General features: G+C 40.0%; 1 protein-coding gene across 2 annotated transcripts in view; it reads left to right on the top strand.

Annotated features, from left to right (window-relative positions):
* The window catches only part of LOC124132273, a 58,923-nt gene extending 37,599 nt beyond the window's left edge, over positions 1 to 21,324 (top strand). For both annotated transcript variants that reach the window (XM_046496124.2, XM_046496132.2), the window contains exons 4-23: positions 1,276 to 1,446; positions 4,112 to 4,255; positions 5,178 to 5,311; positions 6,188 to 6,394; positions 7,499 to 7,621; positions 8,110 to 8,271; positions 8,925 to 9,021; positions 9,510 to 9,703; positions 10,386 to 10,616; positions 12,191 to 12,632; positions 12,887 to 13,095; positions 13,349 to 13,582; positions 14,069 to 14,239; positions 14,650 to 14,810; positions 15,107 to 15,827; positions 16,147 to 16,267; positions 16,670 to 16,911; positions 17,325 to 17,499; positions 17,696 to 19,000; positions 19,922 to 21,324. In XM_046496124.2, the coding sequence (XP_046352080.2) occupies positions 1,276 to 1,446; positions 4,112 to 4,255; positions 5,178 to 5,311; positions 6,188 to 6,394; positions 7,499 to 7,621; positions 8,110 to 8,271; positions 8,925 to 9,021; positions 9,510 to 9,703; positions 10,386 to 10,616; positions 12,191 to 12,632; positions 12,887 to 13,095; positions 13,349 to 13,582; positions 14,069 to 14,239; positions 14,650 to 14,810; positions 15,107 to 15,827; positions 16,147 to 16,267; positions 16,670 to 16,911; positions 17,325 to 17,499; positions 17,696 to 19,000; positions 19,922 to 20,001 (5,324 nt within the window). In that variant the 3' untranslated portion in view covers positions 20,002 to 21,324. The remainder of the gene's footprint in view (positions 1 to 1,275; positions 1,447 to 4,111; positions 4,256 to 5,177; positions 5,312 to 6,187; positions 6,395 to 7,498; positions 7,622 to 8,109; positions 8,272 to 8,924; positions 9,022 to 9,509; positions 9,704 to 10,385; positions 10,617 to 12,190; positions 12,633 to 12,886; positions 13,096 to 13,348; positions 13,583 to 14,068; positions 14,240 to 14,649; positions 14,811 to 15,106; positions 15,828 to 16,146; positions 16,268 to 16,669; positions 16,912 to 17,324; positions 17,500 to 17,695; positions 19,001 to 19,921) is intronic.
* Positions 21,325 to 22,401: the final 1,077 nt, after the last annotated feature.

Raw genomic sequence — 22,401 nt, 5'->3', positions numbered from 1 at the left:
AACTTCATGCCCACTTCAACTAATGCGCACACACACTCTTCAAGTTATCAAATCGACTGAATTAAAAATGTTTAATTTAACTGTATCAACCGATTGCGTCGACTGAATGCCCCTACCGTATTTGCAAGCAGGGACTTTGTGTCTCGGTATTCTGATATGCTTGTAAAAGAATGTGTCTCGGTATTCTGATATGCTTGTAAAAGAATGTGTCTCGGTATTCTGATATGCTTGTAAAAGAATGTGTCTCGGTATTCTGATATGCTTGTAAAAGAATGTGTCTCGGTATTCTGATATGCTTATAAAAGAATGTGTCTCGGTATTCTGATATGCTTGTAAAAGAATGTGTCTCGGTATTCTGATATGCTTGTAAAAGAATGTGTCTCGGTATTCTGATATGCTTGTAAAAGAATGTGTCTCGGTATTCTGATATGCTTGTAAAAGAATGTGTCTCGGTATTCTGATATGCTTGTAAAAGAATCTATAAATCACTTATTAAGAATTCATTGTTTTGAGTATGTTTGGAACATAACAATAACTTTATCCTTTTCAACTGACAGACAACAATTTATGACCCAAGGGCTGTAATCGTATGTATGTTACAGGGAATATTGTCAAATCAGAGAAAATGTATTATCACTGACATTTTTCAAGGAATAGATATTTTGTCTAATTCACGCAGGGAATATACATACTCCCTAACATTTTCCGGGATTATACATATTCCCTGATTTAACAAGGGTTTTTTGGTTACATTTGATATATTGAAACTATGATGAATAATTCTTCTAACAACTAGGAATGAAATACACCAACCAGGTGAGTTGAAATTAGGTAAAAAGCCGCGTCCAAGATTATTGCACTCACATAGCAGCGTGCATGCACGCGCGCGCGTCCGTCCGTCCGTCCGTCTGACATGTCGTGAACCTTTATCGTTAGACATGTAACAACTATACATATAGTCACCTCGTTAAGTGACGAATGCCTCATCAATCAAGGAATTACATTTTCCCGTAAGTTACACATGCAGGGTAATGGTGTCGAAGTTGAAAAATCTAATGTTTTGACAGGATTCAACTTCGTTATTTTCTCTTCATTGCCAAAAATCAAGCAAATGCTTCAAGTTGTTATGTAGTATTATTGGTATTTATACATATAGTCACCTCGTTTCGTGACAAATGCCCTATGAATCAAGGAAAACTTCACCTGGATGTGTCTTTCGGCGTGTTGACAGAAAAGCATATCACGTCCCTTGCGTCATTCTGTCCCCTGTTTCAGAACCTACCGATCGGCTGTTTGAGTTAAATCATAACTTCTTCACGGCCGGGGAGAGCTACAGATTGCAGATTACAGCAGAGGCAGCGGGGCGACCACAGAGCAAGGCATACAAGACCTTAGTGGCCAATGAAACACCAAGAGGCGGCACCTGTACGATATCACCACTAGAAGGTAAGGTTTCAGTGATCACAGCTCAGAACTGCATGGTGCGACACCTGCTATTTACAGCATTTTGCAATTATGAAGAACTTCGCTCAGAGAAGCCATTGTTATGGGTCTGTGTTCAAGAGCGAAGAACAAGATTTGAATCTATTCATTGTCTTTTTTAGGTACGTGGTCATACCTTTACCGGGATATTTTATGACCAAAAGGTCGGTGACCCTCGTGTGCACAAAGGGAAGTTGACATTCAAGTAGTCTTCATAGTGAATAACAAAAGCATATCATCAACAATAAAAGTGTCCAAAGCCTTTCCCACATTTCTACTATACAATTTTCTGGAACCTTTACTGAGACCTTGAATGTTGCTCAAATAGATTTTATCGATGCGTCAGTCCAGTATTTCCCCATATTGTTTTCTCAGTAAACATCCAATCACATTTACTTTTATTTCTGACATGTCGTGATCCTTTAAAGGTAGAGATGTACACCTCGTTAAGTGACAAATGCCCATTGAATCAAGGAATTACATTTTCTCGTAAGCTACTCGTGCAGGATAATGGGGTACAACATAGAAAAATCTGATGTTTTGACAGAATTCAACTTGGACATTTCTTAAATTGCCAAAAATCAAGCAAATTACTTACAGTTGTTATGTAGTATTATTGGTATTTATACATATAGTCACCTCGTTTCGTGACAAATGCCCTATGGATCAAGGAAAACTTCACCCCAAATACTTTGAGTGTTTGTGTATTATTATTGATATTTATTTCACTTGTCTCAAATACGTGCTATTGATATAAAAGAAATTCTTCCTTGATAGTCGGATTATGGTTCAGAAGGAATTGAGAAATGATTGATTGAGAAAGATTTCGTGCTATTTCATGCATGTTCACGTTGATTTGATAGTAAATTAACAAACAAGGATTAACAAGCTCCTTAAGCTTAGGAAATGGGAACATGCCAGTAACACTATGTCTGAAAGGCACGTAATCGTTGTCCCTGGTATACAGGTTTAACGCCGCTTTTAACAGTATTCCAATTATATCGCGGCGTGTCAGCTTAATGTGGGAGGAAATCCCGAGGTGATGCAGCTCTCAGACGTTTACCACTTTGGTGAAACCCACGAGCACGGGTATGGAGCTGACAAACCCAGAAAAATAATCGGAGCGAACCGGGATTCGAACCCAGAATCACAGGTTTCTGGCGTGCCTAAGAGACGCAACTCTGCACAGCGAATCGCGGCACCTTAGACGACTGGGCCACCCGTGCCCCCGAAAACAGCTTGAAACATAAAGATAGAGGACACCCATGGTAAGGATTAATAGTCAGAACTTGCTGACACAGACCATGACCTTGACCAGTGTATATATGTATAATGTGTTCCATGGCCTTCTAAAGGGAGACTTAAAATAGCTAAAACAAACTAGCATAATTAATTTACCACAAAATAGGGACGGGGTTCGTTGGCTTAATATTCAATAAAAACAGCAATGAATCATAAACAGCTTTTCCAAATTATGTGCTCAGAAGTGAAGTTCAGAGCAAACAGCGTGTTTTACTCGTAATCATGTAATTAAATTACCATACTTGCGTGTCCCAGCAACATTTAAGACTATGTAATTAGATGAAAGTGAAGTGTGTTTCATTGCGAAAGGGGTGGATGTAAGAGTCCACCTCAGGTAACTTAATATAGAAACTTACTAATTTCCCATCTGTGATTTATTTTCTTAGTGGTATGTCTGTGAATCACTTGCCTCAGTGGATGGTTGTATGTCTGTCAATCACTTGTCACAGTGGGTGGTGGTGCTATTTCTGCCTAACACAATATATACTGATATGTCTCTCAATCCTAAATCACAATTGGTGTTGGTATGTCTGTGGTCTATCGCAACTTTCTCATCTATCACATGTTGAACTCACCACACAACTTTGCGTTCTATCACATAACTCACCACACAACTTTGTGTTCTATCACATAACTCACCACACAACTTTGTGTTCTATCACATAACTCACTACATAAATTTGTGTTCTATCACATAACTCACCACAAAAATTTGCGTTCTATCACATAACTCACTACACAACTTTGTGTTCTATCACATAACTCACCACACAAATTTGCGTTCTATCACATAACTCACCACACAACTTTGTGTTCTATCACATAACTCACCACACAAATTTGCGTTCTATCACATAACTCACTACACAACTTTGTGTTCTATCACATAACTCACTACACAAATTTGTGTTCTATCACATAACTCACTACACAAATCTGTGTTCTATCACATAACTCACTACACAAATTTGCGTTCTATAACATAACTCACTACACAAATTTGCGTTCTATCACATAACTCACTACACAAATTTGTGTTCTATCACATAACTCACTACACAAATTAGCGTTCTATAATTTTTAGGTATACCTGCCACCCTGCACACAATATATTTGCACTTCCAAGCAAAACATTCAAAGCACTATTTGCCCTATGTGTGCGTCCTCATTATAATTAAGAATGACGTAAGGTGCCGATGGGAACCACTTTTGTGATGCAGCGATACAGGCCTGAAACATTTACATCTAAACAACACAGTCTAGTTGACTTACAGCAACTTGTTTTCGAATTGCTATATATATAACTGGACTGTTTGCGTCAATGCAGGTGTGTTTCTGAACACTACATTCTCGGTTCTTTGTGACGGCTGGATGGATGAAGGTATCCGGAATGAAAAGGACGACGCAGTTGACATCCAGGAACCACTCAAGTTGAAGATATTACAGGATGGCAACCTTATAAGTTTAACAGGTGTGTGTGTGTAGTCTTATACAACGAATGCTACCTACTCGATGCACGAGTGTGAGTGAGAGAGTTGGGTTTTACGCCGCTTTTAACAGTATTCCAGTTATATCGCGGCGTGTCAGCTCAATGGGGCAGGAAAACCCGAAGTGATGCAGGTCTTAGACGTTTACCACTTCGGTGAAACCGACGAGCACGGTGCTGACATACCTATAAACATAATCGGGGCGAACCGGAGTTCGAACCCACAATCATAGGTTTCTGGTGTGTCCAAGGGACGCAACTCTGCACAGCGAATCGCTGCGCCTTAGACGACTAGGCCACCCGTGCCCCCACTCGATGCACGAAGACGTCTAATGTATTAGAAAACCTTATAAAGTGTGGAAAGTTTTAGGAGACGTTGACCTCGTTTGTCACAGCGGTGAAAAATTGTAACCCTCAGCTACCCATATCTCCTTATAAAACTTGGCCTATCTGCAACATACTGTGATTATTGGCTTCACCAAAGTTATAGGCGTATTTGACCAACCTAGCTTTGGGGCCTCCTTCCTCATTAACCTGACACGCCATGTCAGGACACAAAACTGTGGAGGGACGGTCGGGTAGCCTCGTGATTAAAGCGTTCGCCTGTCACGCCGGAGACCCGGGTTCGATTACCGACATGGGTACAATGTGTGAAGTCCATTTCTGGTGTCCCCCGCCGTGATATCTGGAATATTGCTAAAAGCCGCGTAAAACCATACTCACTCACTCACTCACTCACAAAACTGTGGAGCCATTACCGTCCTGATGTACCAAGGGTTGTAATCAGGAGAATCTGGGTTTCAAACATATTTCACCAAATCCTGACAACCAAGTATCACACCAACAAAGCTTGTAAGAACGATGACTGTACACTTGATTGATTATTTCCTTCTTCTTTCCACTGCAGACTTTACACGCAAAGTGTCACATTCGGCCGTCGACCTGAAGGTCGGTACTGAGCAGAACAATTTCGACACAGTTGTTGAAATGATCATCTTAGATGCATTTGGAGGCAAGGCTGCCTTCAACCAGACTGTCAAGGTAGAGTAAAACAATTTGTTTTTTAATCTGACAGTTTGTATTACTCCCTGCCAACTCCGCTGCTCATTCGTGTACATGAATGTGTAGATGTGATATATACGTTGTACGAATCGGCATTTTTATTTGCTCAATTAGCAGCTCCAATTGGAACTTCTCATACAACCACGCAACTTGGTCGACTCGGCTCAAAATATCTTTGACAAAACTCCAGTTTGTCTTAATCTACGCTTGCAAGGCCAGTCGCCTGTAACTAAGCGGTAAAAGTAATAATTTATAAAATATACTCAGTCTGTTATTATTATTTATGTAACAAACGAGTCTCTTTTCGGGTAACTATCAACTACTGCTATAAGGAATTATGTACCTTCCCTATCCGTTACGTAGCTTATGGTTAGAGAAATATATAAAAACGTCATCTAGATTATGGTATTTTCATCAACAAATTATTTCACCATGTTGCAATGTGTGCAGTGTTATTCGTCCATTCTGCACTTTAACCTTTTGTATAAACCATTGTGGTCATCAAGTAAGCTTCCATTCAACTTAATAATATATATATATATATATATATGTTTAGTTATTTTCTACTTTATGTTTAGTTATTTTTCTTGGGTCGACAAAATCAGGCCAATTCTATTTTGAGTTTACTATTAAGTAGGTGTGAACGATAAGCGGAACACACTAAACAACGGGCTCTAACTCCAATGGAAACAGAAAACACGAGAACGATTTATATATGCCAGTATATTACCAGGTTCAGAACGCATGGTTGTTTTGGTTGTAATTATTGCATTGGATATTTGCCTGGACAGTGGCAGTACACAACACCTGACTACTGTGATGCTACGTCATTTTCTTTATCCTTCATGAACACAGGTCGAGAACAGCATGCCCCCAGTCCCGGCCTTTGGGACAGCTGCAGCCAGCTCTAATCTAACACAGGAAGAGAAAGAACAGCAAGAAACGGTATTCAATAACTTCCTGCAGAGTGCCGAGGATTCTGTTAGCTTTTCAGCGGGTAACGGTGCACCTCTTGACACGGCCGTTGTCATTGCATCATACGCACAGTCAATAAACTCCGTTGTAAGTATATCATTATATTAGATGTGTCTAAGCTTACTTTTCGTGAACACTTGGTACCATAACTATTTGATAGTGATTCAGATATTTATGATATATTCGAATACATGCAGTGGTGTTTCAGCAAATGGAAAGCATTTTACTTCTTCTTTTTATCAAACAGCATTATGAAAGTCGTGTACTCGATACGGTGACAGGTGTTCTGTCACCCTTTCACCAATTATTGACAATGGAGAGATGGAGAACGGGGAAGAGGGAGGGGTGACTGTATGAGTACGTTATTTTTGTATTATGCTATTTTAATTTATTATCACGCTACTGTGTTTCTGGACAAAGTAGACACTTTATGGAAAACAACTTCTTTATTTAACTGTAATTCCGACGTTTCGGTATAGATCCTCATACCGTTGTCAAGCAAGGCTGAATAATGGCCTGTTCAATCGGCTTCCTCATCATGTGTTCTCTGAATTATCCTTCTGTTGTCATTATTTAACCTACTCGTGTTAATCTCCCTGATGAGGTGAGGTGAGGTGAAATTGGGTTTAACGTCGCGTTTAACTTACATAGCGACGTGCATGCACGTGTGTGTGTGTGTGTGTGTGTGTGTGTGTGTGTGTGTGTGACTGCTTGTACTAGACCGGACTGATGCCGATTTATAGTGCTAGCACACTGAGATACCATGCCGCAGTTTAACATGAATACCCCACTCAGACACAGTATACTGACTCCGAGCCGACCAGTCCTTGCTTTAACCCCTTAATGCCGAGTGCCAGACAGGGTAACAACAAGTACCATCTTTTAACGTCTTTTGATATGACGCGGCCGGGGATCGAACCCCGGACCTTCCGCTCTCCGGGCGGACGCTCTACCACTAGACCACGGAGGCGGTCCTCTCTCATGAATGCAATTGTTGTTACCGTTAATCATCCACCCACCATATATATTCTGAATCATGTTCATGATTCAGCCCTGCTTGACAACGGTGTAAGGAGCTGTACCGAAACGTCGCCATTTCCGTAAAATAAAAAAGTTGTTATCCATAAATTGTGTCTACTTTGTCATCCACCAACTTGTAAGAAATGCCTATCAAACAATTCGTGTTTCTAGACGTTTCCGACTGTTAGTTCTGATGACGTTACACAAGTCACCAATGAAAACGCAGACGCCGAGTTGTCCCGAACACTTGAGGCAGGAACACAGGTCAATCCTATGTTAGAAAAGATTCAAGGGGTGAGTGTAGAGAGTTTCTAGGTAAAACCCTATAATTATATATCTTCTTCGGTGTATGTGGAGCCGTGGGGTAGCCGTCATTGACTCGACCGGGTGCGATATCCAACAGGGGTATACTTTGTGGAGGCTATTATTTGTACCGCTCGTCATGAAATGACTGAAATATGCTACGGATGGTGTAAAACCACCATTCCTCACTGATTAGTGTTTCTATTAAATAGTTTGATAACATATGCACTGGAAAATCACCTTCTTACTTAAACATTCCCTAAATATGGTATTCATGACTTTTTAGTAAACAACACGATCAATTCCCTTTAACCGTATTACATTTAGGTCACTACGTCAACAAAGCTTTCCATCAATGTGAAGTCATTCGAAGTCGCAAGGATCTAACTTTTTTGTTTTCTGTTTTCATACTATTAGATTCCTTGTTAGACTGATGATAATATCAGTTCGTTCATTTAATCTTTTTCTCTCTTTAACAGGTCAATGAGGTATTCGTTGCCTCGCTCAGGGATGGCATTGAGAACGAACTGCAGCAGCTTGCCAATTCAAGCAAGACGCCAAGTGCAGCCACAATTATTACATTTGCATCTAGCTTGGCCACAGTTGTCGCTGAACCAACACTCCTGAATGGGGACACTATCGTATGTAGTTTATCAGAAAGTATCTTTGGCATACAGAAATGCACTAGAGCCACTGGACTAGTCCAAGTTGCATTTCCTCTTGTGACTTCCGTTTCGCGAAACCGCTGTAAATTCAAAAGTACTATTCAATCCTTTTCTATCGAAACCGCAGTCGACATTTTGTAATCCCCTCATCTCTTTGGGTAGGTTACACTTGAAACCAAAACCGGTTTCGCACCGTTTAATGGACTCGATCCGTTTTTCCATAGCAATGGCTTGTCTGTATGACGATTTCGGCCACAGTACCCATCTGTATAAAGGGTACTTTTCCGTCGTACCCTACAAGACAAGGACATCTTCAGACATATTTGATGCCTGAAAAATCGGGTATTCTGGTCTGTGCTTAATGGTGAAATTGCTATTGTCGACGTAGTGCTATGGTATTTAATCAACGCAGAACTTTAACACATTTGTATATAAATTTATACCCTAGAAGAATATTAAATTGTTCTAGACAGTTTCTATCCAGCACCCATTTGACGAAACATTTTAAGAAACAATTAAGATCTTTGGCTTTTTCATAATTACAAGTGCGTCTGTGATACAATTGCTGGCGTATCATCTCCTGACTCTTTGTTAAGTTAAAGACTTCATCTCTGAACCTATGTTATCAGGGAAGCGCCGGAGAGTCTCTATCCATGCTTGCATCGGTCATGGCAGCTGTTGCAAATTCAACCTTAAGTACTGTAGCTGTGGAGCAAATGCAAGGTGGTAAGTTTTTCAGTTTTTTAAGGTAAATGTCCCGGTTCTGATTTAAAAGCCCAACCAAAAAGGAACAAAACCCTTTCAATTTTCATAAGAAATCTCTGCTGGAAGCAGAATTGATTTACGATAACTAAATCAAGAGCATGTGTTAAATAATCACTTTCAAATGGTCATGATACCAGTTGTTCTTGAAAAAGTTAGCGTATTCTCCCTCATTGGCGACAGCCGTCACACACACGTGCAAAGGCAAGCCAATTGCTCACCTGAAATAACATGTGAATATATGGAACAAATTCAAAAGGGAATTGCATCGGACATTATTTTTGTCACTGATGTGTCAAATTAGGAAATGACCCCCACATGTCTAAAATAATATTTTTTGAAAGCTTTACTGAGGCATTGAATGCTGTAAATTTGATCACATGACATGTCTTAAAGGGCAGGTCTGTACGAATAAATACGAATATACGTGTGTCCTGTACCATTCATTTCAGCTGTTGGATCGTTGCTCAGCAACGTCATCCACTGCAACAACTACTTCGCTGTAACTGGTGTGGAAGTGGACGGAGCTGACCGGTTCGATAACAGCACCGACAAAGATGAAGGCTTCAATCCTGTGGAGGCAGACTACCTGCAGAAACTCCTGAAGAGCAAGAAGGAAATCCAACTGAAACAGGCCACCGATCAGGTAAACAGGTTCGCCGACCCGGAAATCATACTACAGGATACGAATCAAGGTTGTTCAGTACTTTATGTGTTACTGATGCAATACTACATGGATGATATTTCATTGAAGTTGAATACCATGTTATTTTCCTCGAGTAAGAAAACCAAAATGAACTACTTCAGTGTGCCTTATTTACAGTTTGGTGTTATTTTCAAAGCTCTGTAAGGAAATAATAATTAATAGAACATTGCCAACGCGTTTATCTTGCCCCGAAAAGATGACAACCTCACCCGTGAAAAAAACTGTTAATTGACGAAACAGATTCCTCTACTTAGCATGTAGTTAGAGATAAAATATACATATGGAAATTCAAAAATATCGAGTGTAAAATCCCACTTTATGCCAGTATGCATAAGTTTGTGAGATCAGAGGGAAAATGCATAATAAGTAAATATAATTTTGTTTGGTCAAACATGTTATTTGACCAACCTCATGACCTAAAAACGTTGAAATTTTGCTCGTGGTTGCTCTAGTCGTAATAATTTTTTCAGGGCACATGATGAGAAAATCATGTAATTTAACATGAAATAGGCAAATATCCTCTATATAGCGTAATTCAAATCAAGGACATTATTTAGCTTTAAATGAAACATGACAATTTCTCGAAACCTTGTCTAATATATTTAACATATTTTTCTTATAGCTCAACCAGAACATTAAAAGCATTCTGTCAGCTGCAAACAACATGTACAAACTGGCCAGTGGACTGACGACAGAACAATCGTCGAATGTTGTGGAAGAGGAAACATTTATCCAATCTGTTCAAAAAGATACGGCCAATAATATAATAAATAGCAGCAAGGGCGTCAACGGTTCTACCCTGGCTGTTGACAGCGTTGTTGGGATAGACCCAGAAGACATCATTGAGAACAATGTAAGCTGTAATGCATATAAAAAAAACAGGCATTTCCAACTGATGGACATAAGAAAACACAGCAGCACCTTCCGTCAGTTATATTCATATCACAAAACATTCTAGACACAATGTGCAATTAGAGAGTAATGCTCTTTTGACAACTGCTCTTGGAATTTATATGAGTGAGTGAGAGAGTTGGGTTCAACGCCGCTTTTTACAGTATTCCAGTTATACCGCGGCGTGTCAGCTTAATGTGGGAGGAAAGCCTGAAGTGAAACCCACGATCACGGGTATGGTGCTGACAAACCTAGAAACATAATCGGGGCGAACCGGGATTCGAACCCACAATCATAGGTTTCTGGCGTGCTGCACTCTGTACAGCGAATCGCGGCGCCTTATACGGCTGGGCCCCCCGTGCCCCCGGAATTTATATGAATATCGCCAATATATAGAGGTTATCTCGCGAGTGTGTTTGGGGATGGTAAATATCCTGCATTAGGAATAAATATTGTATTTAACGAGCTTTGGCGAGCTAAATACATAGTGTTTATTCCTATGGCAGGATATTTACCATCCCCAAACACACAAGCGTGATAACCTCTTTATCATATAATGTCATTCTTTAATTCTGTGCTTCAAAATCGCTTTCCGTCTCTCACAAACATTACCGAAACATTGCGAGTTTTCCTGGAATGCGCGCATTAATATTTATTACGTCACAGGGTAAGTGATGTGTCAGTCGGACAATGACAGTAGCCAATATAGTTCCAACCGAAATCTGTTTCTTATACAGTGGCGAAGCAACATATACGCAAAACAACAATTGTTTTTATTTGCCTTTCGCGGCAAGCCATCGGTCCGCTAGAGTAACTGCCCTGTGTCAAAGGGAAACTACTCTAACCCTAGTCTATGAGACGTCACGGCCACGGTCAGACGTTGTTGACAGTCGGTCGATCCTGTCATAACGTTAAGAAGTGTAGTTAGATGTACACGCAGCAACAAAACGAAACAAGGTAACAATTCAAACATATTTCGGCCAAATCCAACTATTTTAATTTGTGGAGTAGGTTTCAAGCCGCAGAGGTCTACAAGCACATCTATGGCTACTGATCTCGCTTGGCTAGGCCTCGTGCCCTCGCGAAATTGTTTCGAAATTTATGTCTCCAAAGTTGCCAAAACTTATTAAATGCCTTAGCTACGTCACAGTTAGACACTGATTTTCAGTATATTAGACTGTTCTTTTGATAATGATAGCAATTATCCCTGTAGTTTATCCAGATTCCTGATGGTTAATTCTGACCCGATCGCCGAATGACGAGGGCGACGCCATGTTTGTTTATAAACTGTGAAAGTAGTCCCTACTTGACCTTTGATATTTGCATCTCTATCCGCATATGACCCCAACGGGTATCGTTTTTATCCGTTGGCTTTATCCTGCCGAGAAACCTACCCATTATATGATAAATGTGTATATTTGACAGAGAAAGCGATGGTCTGGCATTAACTGATCGCAAGATGATGTCAGTTGATCTTTTTAGTATATATTCATTTGTATCACACACCTACATTTGTGTTTTTCCATTCATTGGCAGCTGGTAGTTCTCAAAGAGAACCCCTTCATCACAGGACCAAATGCTAAGATGGCGGAATACCCCGTCACCATGGCTAGCATGACAAAGAACGGGAAGAAAATACAGCTGAAAGGTGCAGTAGTCTCACAGACAGACCCAGTAGAAGCTCCCTATGTGTTCTACCGCGATCCGAAGTTTACACCCGGAGATCCAGGGTATATGCTGTATCACCCCTTCCTCTACAGGGCTTCAAGTGAACAAATCTGCATAACATCCAAGCCAGTAAACGAGTCTGTGTGTTATGACGTATGTCTCCGAGCCCTCATACCTCCGACAGAGTTCGAGTACGACCACTGTGACAGAAACGTCACTGGCAACATCGGCCTAGAGTACTGTGCTCCGCCCGGGGGCTGCAAAAGAACAGGCACATGTTGGCTGGGGATTATACCCTTTGCATGTGAAGGTAGGTGTGATTTGTACTCGTGATTATACGTACAGACAATAATACCCAGAACAGGATAGCTGAGGCAACTGGAATACATACTGACCAGGGTAATAGACTTTGAGAACATGCTCTGCTGTAAGGAGTTTTGAGCTTTACAAGTTGTCTATGATTATGTTAAGGTGTTGAGATTTTCATCTGTAGGTTTCTCGACACCTATTGGAGTCCTTGTCTTTGTCGTTGTTTAGCCAAAATGCACTTTCCATTTAATGCAGCCTCTGGGAGTGACCAAGGACATCGTCGAGCAAGGAGATCAGCAAGCGCTAACGACACAGGAGCCCCTGTAAGCAGTAGCGTCACCGACCAGGGTGGAGATGCCAACAGCACTGACCCTCTGCTGACTCCCTACAATCTAAGAATCGTAACACTATCCTGTCTTAGCTGGGATGGTGGAGAACAAGACTGGGATGCGTCTGTGTGTAAAGTAAGTATTCAGTTCATGTATTTTCAATACAGAAATAGTAATTGGGAAATGTTGCTATTGATCTACGTTTGTATGTGTAGAAAAAGCGTGTTAAATTTTTTAAATATAAAGTATTCATATATAGCACATTTTAAAGTTAAAGATGCATTTCTACATGGTGAATATGTCTAACTCTGTCAACTTCACGATGTATAAACTGCCTATAGGACGATTCTAAGCTTTCAAGATGAACTATTGTTTGTTTTATCAACAGGTTACACGAGACCCTGTTAACAACAAGACCATGTGTAAGTGCGGTGACAAGGAGGATGTCATCACCACCGTCTCCTTCTTTGTTGCCCCAAACACCATCGACTTCTCAACGGTGTTTAGCAAGTTCGACATCGCAGGTCAAGGCGCCGTCCTCGGCACAATACTTGTCTGCTTCGTGCTGTTTGTGATCTTCCTGTTCTGGGGACGGTACATGGATGGACAGGATGTTCTTCAGGTAACACATGAACCTAATGGTAGTCTTATCTGCTGATAGTCGATGCAATGGAGCCTTATGGATATAGTTTATTACACCCTGGCTAGAAGTTAACAGAGACAAAATGACGTCAGCGATGATACGCTATGACCCAATGACTATAATAAATGGTGATGATTTAATATGGTGTCAACATTTAGGAAACAAAATGCCCTATGACTAGTCACTAGCTATCATGCACGAATTCCGGATCAGACTAGGTCCTCAGTTCCGAATGCTTGTGGTAAGAGCCGAGGAAAATGGAGATCGGGTGATCCGTCTTTTGGACATGGCTGATAACAGCCACCCCACTCTGGCGTTGTAACTAGATCATCCTTTAATTGTACTCAATTATTTACAAGCTGTCGTGAGCCATATCATAGATTCATGGATATAGAACTGTTATTTTCTAGACTACGAAATGAATGAAAGCTTAAATCCGTAACGCAAACGACATGTATATTTCAGTGGGGCGTGACACTTATGGCTGACAATTACAAGGGCGATAGCTACTACTACCTCCTAACCATCCACACTGGGATGGTCAGGCATGGCGGTACACAGTCCAAAATAGGTTTTTGTATTGCTGGTGAAGATGAGGACACTGGCGTAAGGATGCTATCTGATGGCGTTCGAGAGGTAGGTTGCATCACCGTAGATGTATAAGTATATGATATGTAAAAGACATTTTATTAAGAGACAAATGTGTCTTTATACCCATGTTTCTCTAGTCAAATGATTGCCTTTTATTCAATTCAAAGAACATATTGTTATAAATATGTTGAAGAACCCCATCGATCTATAACACTGGAATATTGCTAAAAGCAGCGTAACATTCTACTCGCCAAAAGAAAAATAGGGAAAAGATGTTTGCAAAGTGAATAGATTACCAGTCTCTGCAAATCAAATCTGTAAAATATATTGTGTGAATGTACAATGTTCAAAATTATGTTTAGAATCTCCTGAAATTATCATTGACAATAATCACTTGTTATGTGGCCACTAGTAGTACTTTGTAAACACAACTAACAGTGGAATTTACTTATCAGGAAATGAAAGCGGGCAGCACCATGCATTTCCTGATGGCCGTTCCCCAGTGTCTTGGAACCTTGCAGTGCTTCAGGGTCTGGCATGACAACTCGGGCAAAGGAGACTCTGCTTCCTGGTACCTCAATAGAGTTGAGGTCACAGATCTCCAGACAGCTGATAAGTAAGCATACTAACTACATTCATATATCTACCAGGCTAGAATGAAAATACCCTTATGAAGATCTGGGTTAGAATCGGTGTTCAACAACCCATCCCGTCATATAACTGGAATGTTGGTGAGTGCGGCGTTAACAAAATGTTAGTGGGTAAATACACAGCATTTGCTCTGCTAGGATAACACTTTGAACCTTAAAATCAAGTTTTCGAAATATTAACAAAAAATGAGACAAAGAAATTGAAGAGGGTTTGACTACCGAAAGATGTGAAATATTCAGTATGTTACTCTCACACCTCCAGGTATGACTTCCTATGCTACCAATGGATGTCCCTGGAAGAAGGAACGCTAGACAAGGCTTTGGCACTGTCCTCTACGGAAAACATGAAGAATTTCAAGACCATGTTCTTCGAGCACGCACGTCACCATCTGACTGATGATCACCTGTGGGTGTCTGTCCTCCTCCGACCCGTCAAGAGTCATTTCAGTCGTGTTCAAAGAGTCGGATGCTGCTACACTTTGCTCATGTTGGCCATGATATCAAACGCCATGTTCTTCCAAAGCAAGGAAAATAAGGACAGGAAACAGTCATCCGATTTTTCAATTGGCCCCATCAGTTTCAGTCTGAGTCAGATATACATTTCCTTTATTTCCACCATCATCACGGCTATCCCAGTGTTCTTTATCATGCTCCTGTTTAGAAAGTCAAAACTAAGCGAGAAAGCCACAAAGGATGGAACCCGACTGTGGATGCCTCACTGCTTCCGGAAGTTCAAGTTCTACAAGCAGTCCAAGGCCATTGAAAAAATCATGGTCATCAGGGACATCGTTGATGACCAAGATGGTGTCCTGCCTCACTTCTGCGTGTACATCTCCTGGGTATTTGCTTTCATCTGTGTCTTCTTATCAGCCTTCTTCATAATGTTGTACAGCATGGAGTGGGGCAAGGACATTTCAGAAGAATGGCTGGTGACCTTTATCCTGTCCTTCTTTGAATCGCTCATCATTATGGACCCTGTGAAGGTTAGTAGTGCAATGGGAATCAGCCTGTTTTGTTTGCTGTCTGGTATGAATGTGTGTATGATTTATTCAAATGTTATCCAATGGGTTTAATCTCATGAAGCTAAACTTAACTTGAGGGCGGTCGGGTGGCCTAGTGGTTACAGCTCGTCACGCTAAAGACCCATGTTCGATTCCCGACATGGGTACAATGTCTGAAGCCCATTTCTGGTGTCCCCCGCCATGATATTGGCAACAAAATAACAAAATACAAGTTGAAATTATTTTTTATTTTTGACATATTCCAGACTGTAAGTAACATCAACATTACATGTGTCTACAGGTTCTGGTGCTGGCGATTCTGTTTGCCATATTGCTGAAGACACTCAAGGCAAGCAAACCATCTCACTTTGACCTCAACCACATTGGCAGGATGAACAGAGAGAATGGCCAGCACGGAGAGGGTACGATATTCCTCTCATATAGTTATTTTCATAATATGTTTACATATTTGTCATATATGTTATCCGAAATATGTTGATTCATTCAATAACCAAACACAGCACTTCTTCATTGGATCAGGTATAGACAGCATACTAAATATTTCAGTCCACAATTGTTTATTTGTTGTTAAAATATTGGTTTGACAATTATCTTGAGGGATGGCAACTGACACTCGTTCATATGGTATTTCAAAATACTGTCATGACCATATTTTCTAAATGAGTAAAGGTTCCGCAGAATTCAATATAATCAGGTGTTTTAATGTCTAAATAGCATCAGTGACAAAACAAATCTAGGTAATTTTAGTACAAAAATGTGACAAGAAAGTGCTAGAAACCAAGGGAAGTGTTTGTGTTCTTTAGGGCGGGCTCGACTGGACTACCGCAGTCCATTCTCAGAAGAGGAACTCCAACGTGCGAAATTGCAATGTCGGCGCCGGAATACGATTAGGAAGGCAATTCAGGAACTGCTCGCTAACAGTTTCTTCCTGTGGCTTCTCGCCAGCATCAGCTACAGCAACAGAGACCCCCACGGGTTCCTTCTGCATCAGAACATCAAGAACACCTTCATGGAACCATTCAAACCGGCTATAACATTGGAACATGTATGTTGACATAAAGATAATGTCAGTTCAACTAATAGTGTTATGGAACATATGCTGACGAGTTAGTCAATCACAATATTGTGGTGAAACAATCTGATCAAAATTCAAGGTTAAATGAGATCTCCTGTTCCGATGTTTGTAAATCAACAAGAGACCGGGGAGTAACATCAAATGGACTCAAATGTTGTGTTGAATGCATCGTAGAGATGGCACATAGTTTCTGAGTCCAAATATTATTATTTGAACTCTATAATAACACTTAGTGAATAATGATAACTTTCTCATAGATACTTCACAATTTAATTTTGCATCAGTGCAACAGTAAATTTACAATAGTTAGGATAACCCAGTAATATAATATTTTCATCGATGTTCTATTACAAACGTGTTTCTAAATATGGATGCTAACGCAGGTAAACACATCAGCGCACTACTTCAAATGGCTCGACGAAACTGTCATCCCTAACCTTTTCCCTACGAATAACTTCAATGGATCCCGCCTTACACCAAACATGAGATTAAGGATCGGTGATCTCAGTAACTACCGTGTTGGTGCACCTCGACTCCGTCAAGTGAGACAGGCAGAGAGTAAGTATACTCGAACGTTAGGCACATGGTAGGAGAGATAGTGTGAAGGGAACGTACACAAAGACTTAAGTAGTGGTTGCGTAATAAACGTTAAACTGCATTGTAACAGTGAGTTTAATGCAAGTATGATCTTATCAAATTACGATTTTTTCATTGTTTAATCTAAACCTGAAGAAACTTTTTAACTCCATTTCAGAAACTTGTACAATACCGTTTGTTGGAAAGACACAGTGCTACCCTGAATACGACCTCGCAACGGAAGAAAACAGAGACTTCTGCAAAAGGTGGCGGCAACAATCTAAATGCCCTGAAAATGAAGCTCTTGCTGTCACCAATGCTGCATGGACTTTTGTATCAGCTTTAGATATCTGGGGCCTTCCCATCACAGGCCAGAGGGCAGTCTATGGCGGGGGAGGCTACATAGCTGAACTTGACATAAATCGACAAGTTGCTGAAATGGCCTACCAGGAACTGTTTGAAAGTCGATGGATTGATAGAAATACTCGAGGTGTATTCTTGGAATTCACCCTTTACAACGCCAACAAAAACATGTTCTGCTATGTGAGCATCCTGGCCGAGTTTCCTGAGAGTGGCGGTGTCCTTGAATTCACAAATGTATTTCCGTTCAGAAGCTTCAACCATATTGGAACAGTTGGAAAATACATACTCTTCTGCGAAATCGTCTTCTTCATCTTCACGATCCTCTGGCTGGGATACATCTCCTTCAAACTAATGAAAGAACGATGGTGCTTCTTCAAGAGCTTCTGGAACGTCGTTGAGCTGGCCAGTGTTATCATTTCCTTTATTGCTGTTATCTTGTACTTCATTCGTCTCACTTACACGAATGAAGCCATGGCCTTGTTCAAAGAAAACGACCGAGTCTTCATCAACTTCTACCACATCGCAGTATGGGACAACCTCTTCGTGTACGCCCTTGGTTTCCTGGTGGGCATTGCAACACTCCGGCTGCTGAGAGTCATGGGTTATTCCAGAGTCACTCAAATTGTATACCTTGTTTTGAAGGAGAGTTCAAAGACACTGCCAGGGTTTTTCTTCTACATCCTTCTTATTTTGTCTGCTTATGGTTTCCTGGGTCAAATCGTCTTCGGTTCTAACGCCTTGGCCTACAAAGACTTTATCACCACCATGGAAACCCTATTTTCTGCTGTGCTTGGACACGCAGGCTTTAGAAACACCAACGTGCCTGTCAGCGACTCTTGGATATCTCTCATCTACTTCGTCTCGTTCATCCTTATTGTCGTCTTTGCTCTGTCCAACATCTTCATGACAATCCTGCTGGACACCATGTCTTTGGTCGGAGATGATCCAAAGAATCTTAACTACAAGGAAATTGAACTGTTTGCATACATGTGGGATTCAGCTAAGACACTTATCACTGGGAAGAAGGAACCCACAGGACTCGACACCACTAAACCTGGACCAGGGCTGTACGATAATACTGACGAACCGTACGCTGCTGGGAACTTTGGGTTAGGAGACGGTAAGCTTCATGATACATTACATACATTGGGTTGAACGGTATTTCAGTTATGCCACAGCGTATTGGCTTATAGTGGTAAGGTAATTAACGTTCAAGCCCCACTTTGAACACAGTTTACATTATATATGTATATTATTTACAAACCAATAACACTTTCAGAAAACAGACACAAATCATCTGCATATAGTAATAAATGCAAGTCTAAAACATGGACATGGACTGGAATACAACCTTGACGACACCGCTTAAACAATCAAGATATTCGGAAATGCTAACATATTATATTTTAACAGCTGCTTTTATCTTAGAATACGTATCATGAATCATATTCAGCATTTTGCCTTTAATATCTTGTTAAGCTAACAAATATCATAAAAGATCTCTATTGATAGAATGAAAAGCTTTATGAAAGTCAAATAAACAATAAAATCTACCCCTGGATTTGGATAAATATTTCAGAAATAGTGATTGTAGTGTAAAAGTGTTATCAATTCTAGAATAGCCATTACGAAATCCAACTTGACTCTCAGGGTGTTTGTTAAACAAATGCACGAAAGGACTGGTCAACTCAGTGTCAGTAGTGTTAAACTGCGGCATGGTGTATCAGTTGGGTAACACTATAAAAATGGAAAGACTAGTACAAGCAGCGACACACGCACGCACTCACGCACACACACACACACACGCACGCATACACACACACTGTCTATCAACCTTGATAAATGCATACCTATTTCAGTACAACTTAGATTGTTTCGATCGTGAACATTCTGTTTAATTTAATTTAATTACACATATCTTACATGTGCAATCACTGCAAGGACACCATCCGATAAAATTGGAAAAAATTCGATACATCACTGTTATCCTTGATCCCTGATATCTATATTATTCTTAACATTATGTATGGATGTGTTTCAGCCCATGACCGGAAAATGCAAATGAAGATGGATCTGGCAGCAGCATTCAATGCCAGTGTCAAGCCTGCCTACAAGTACTGATGATGGACACAAAATCCTACACATGTGGATGCATCAAATCTATAAATAAAAAGTGTTTTAAAACACAACAGTGATTACTGCTGGTAGTCATGGTGAAATGCGTCCATGTGTTTTGGGACATTCATAAATTTTAAAGTTTAACTGACTGACTGGACTGTGATATGACAACTTATACTATTTACCACTTTCAGTAACATCTACCACCCATTTATTCTTGTATACACATGATATATTTTCTTTGATCAAAACTGTTATTGATGGATATTTATGAACGTTTATATGTGTTCACAACAATAGTGTAATGTTAACGTATTTGAACAGTTCATGTCTGGTAGTCTGCACTTATATATTGTAGTATTTGTTTGTGTACATACTTACATACATATCTACTTTTTCTGTAAATATTGTGTACGAAGTCCACATATAAGGAGGTCACATTTTATCTGCAAGTCATTTAGACAAGTTGTGATCATTTAAAAGGCATGTACTTTCTGTGAGAATAGTTGAAACCTACCAAAATCGATTTTGGATAATCATGAATGTTTAGGTTCTGCAGACATATTTTGTCTTAGACCCGCTTTGCGTAAAATGTCACCTTAGTGCTTTGTATTATAAAAATCAAATTGTTTACATGTGATTTAAGCCACTGTAACTGTCGGTCAAAAGAGTTATCTCCCTTATAAAATTTGCACGGTTCTTAGGTTCATTGGTGTTCTTGTGTCGCCGAGTGAATACATTTTATTACTATATAGTCGTGCTTTAAATATCACGTGTAAGAAGTATTAAGTAATATAACCAGTGAATACATATTATGGTAGAAGTTGTTGTTAAAACCGATTATCATTGGGTTTCTTGTACACTGAAATTTCTACTTCTTCACAAGATGGAAGTCTCAAGCTGACCGTTAATGGGCGAAATGCAAATAAATAAATAAACCCAGAAGGATAAATCTATGTCTCGGCAAAAATAATTTCAACAAATTAGGCCACTTATTTATAAAAATTACTTTTGATACTCATTAACTTGTGATCTATATGATCGTTGTTTGTTACCATGACTTTTTCCATGTCATAACGTCGTCACCAGCTGTGATATTAGATTATAATTTATGATGTTTGAACGTGCATAAAGTTTGCCTTTTCGGCTTGTTAAACGTTGTTTTCTTTGCAAATCTTGTGAAATATACAATAGTTTAATTAAAGTTGGGATATTTTCCACTCTGTGTATTAGTGATTTATCAACTTGATTCCAACATATATTTGACAAATACTTTTGTAAGCTATACTTCGTATATTTCTGTTCAATAAACACTAGCGCTACACAGTCAAGCGTTGTTGTTATCCATCAAGCCTATATTGATTTATTTATTGATTTATTTATTGATTTATTGATTGATTGATTGACTGATTGATTTATGACAATTACATTCCTCTGTGATGTAGAGTATCAATCATTGATACATCGTTCAGAATTAGGTTACATCTTCAACGTATGTATTTGTATATACACTGATAGTGCTAGTTTGCTATTCTGTCAGGTCCGTTTTAGTAATATTCAAAGCAATGTCACGACAAGGAACACCAAGAATTGACAAGCTTATCTTGTATCCAATGGGAAATCGAAGCCGACAAGCATATGTATCGACTAGGCTACCTCCAGGCCTGTGGCAGTATTAAGTCTGTCACGCGCATAAACACGCATTAAACGGTTTATGCTGATAATCATACACCGTAATTGTTTCAAAATACAACCGGGGGCACGGGTGGCCCAGTCGTCTAAGGCGCCGCGATTCGCTGTGCAGAGTTGCGTCCCTTGGGCACGCCAGAAACCTATTATCGTGGGTTCGAATCCCGGTTCGCCCCGATTATGTTTCTAGGTTTGTCAGCACCATACCCGTGCTCGTGGGTTTCACCGAAGTGGTAAACGTCTGAGACCTGCATCACTTCGGCCTTTCCCCCCACATTAAGCTGGGTTGACGGTATACGGATTTTTTCTTCACAATACGAAACAATATACTTCCAAAATGAAAACATTTTGCGATAATGCTTAATTCACTGCAATGTGTAGTTTTTTTAACGTACGGCGCCAATTTAGTTGGATTTAGGGCGAAAGGTGTATGTTGCTTTTTATAATAGTAAGAATGAATGGAAAACTTTGAAACAATCTGAACCCCAAAATAGCATGTAACCAAAACCAAAAATATTTCAAAGTGACCACAAAATATATTCATTAAGGAGTGCTGAAAATGAAATAATAATCACAATGATAGAACACTGTAACAGTAAGTGAGAGACTGAAGCAGAATCATGCATGGAACTTTACTTACACGTGGCCCGTGAAGATCTAGGGTAGAATACGTCTTCAGCAACCCACGCTTGCCGTAAGAGGCGACTATGCTTG

This window comes from Haliotis rufescens, unplaced genomic scaffold (assembly GCF_023055435.1).
Source record: "Haliotis rufescens isolate VD_foot unplaced genomic scaffold, xgHalRufe1.0.p SCAF_20, whole genome shotgun sequence".
Taxonomy (NCBI): domain Eukaryota; kingdom Metazoa; phylum Mollusca; class Gastropoda; order Lepetellida; family Haliotidae; genus Haliotis; species Haliotis rufescens.
The sequence above is the reverse complement of the archived record's forward strand: the minus strand, read 5'-3'. Positions and strand labels throughout refer to the sequence as shown.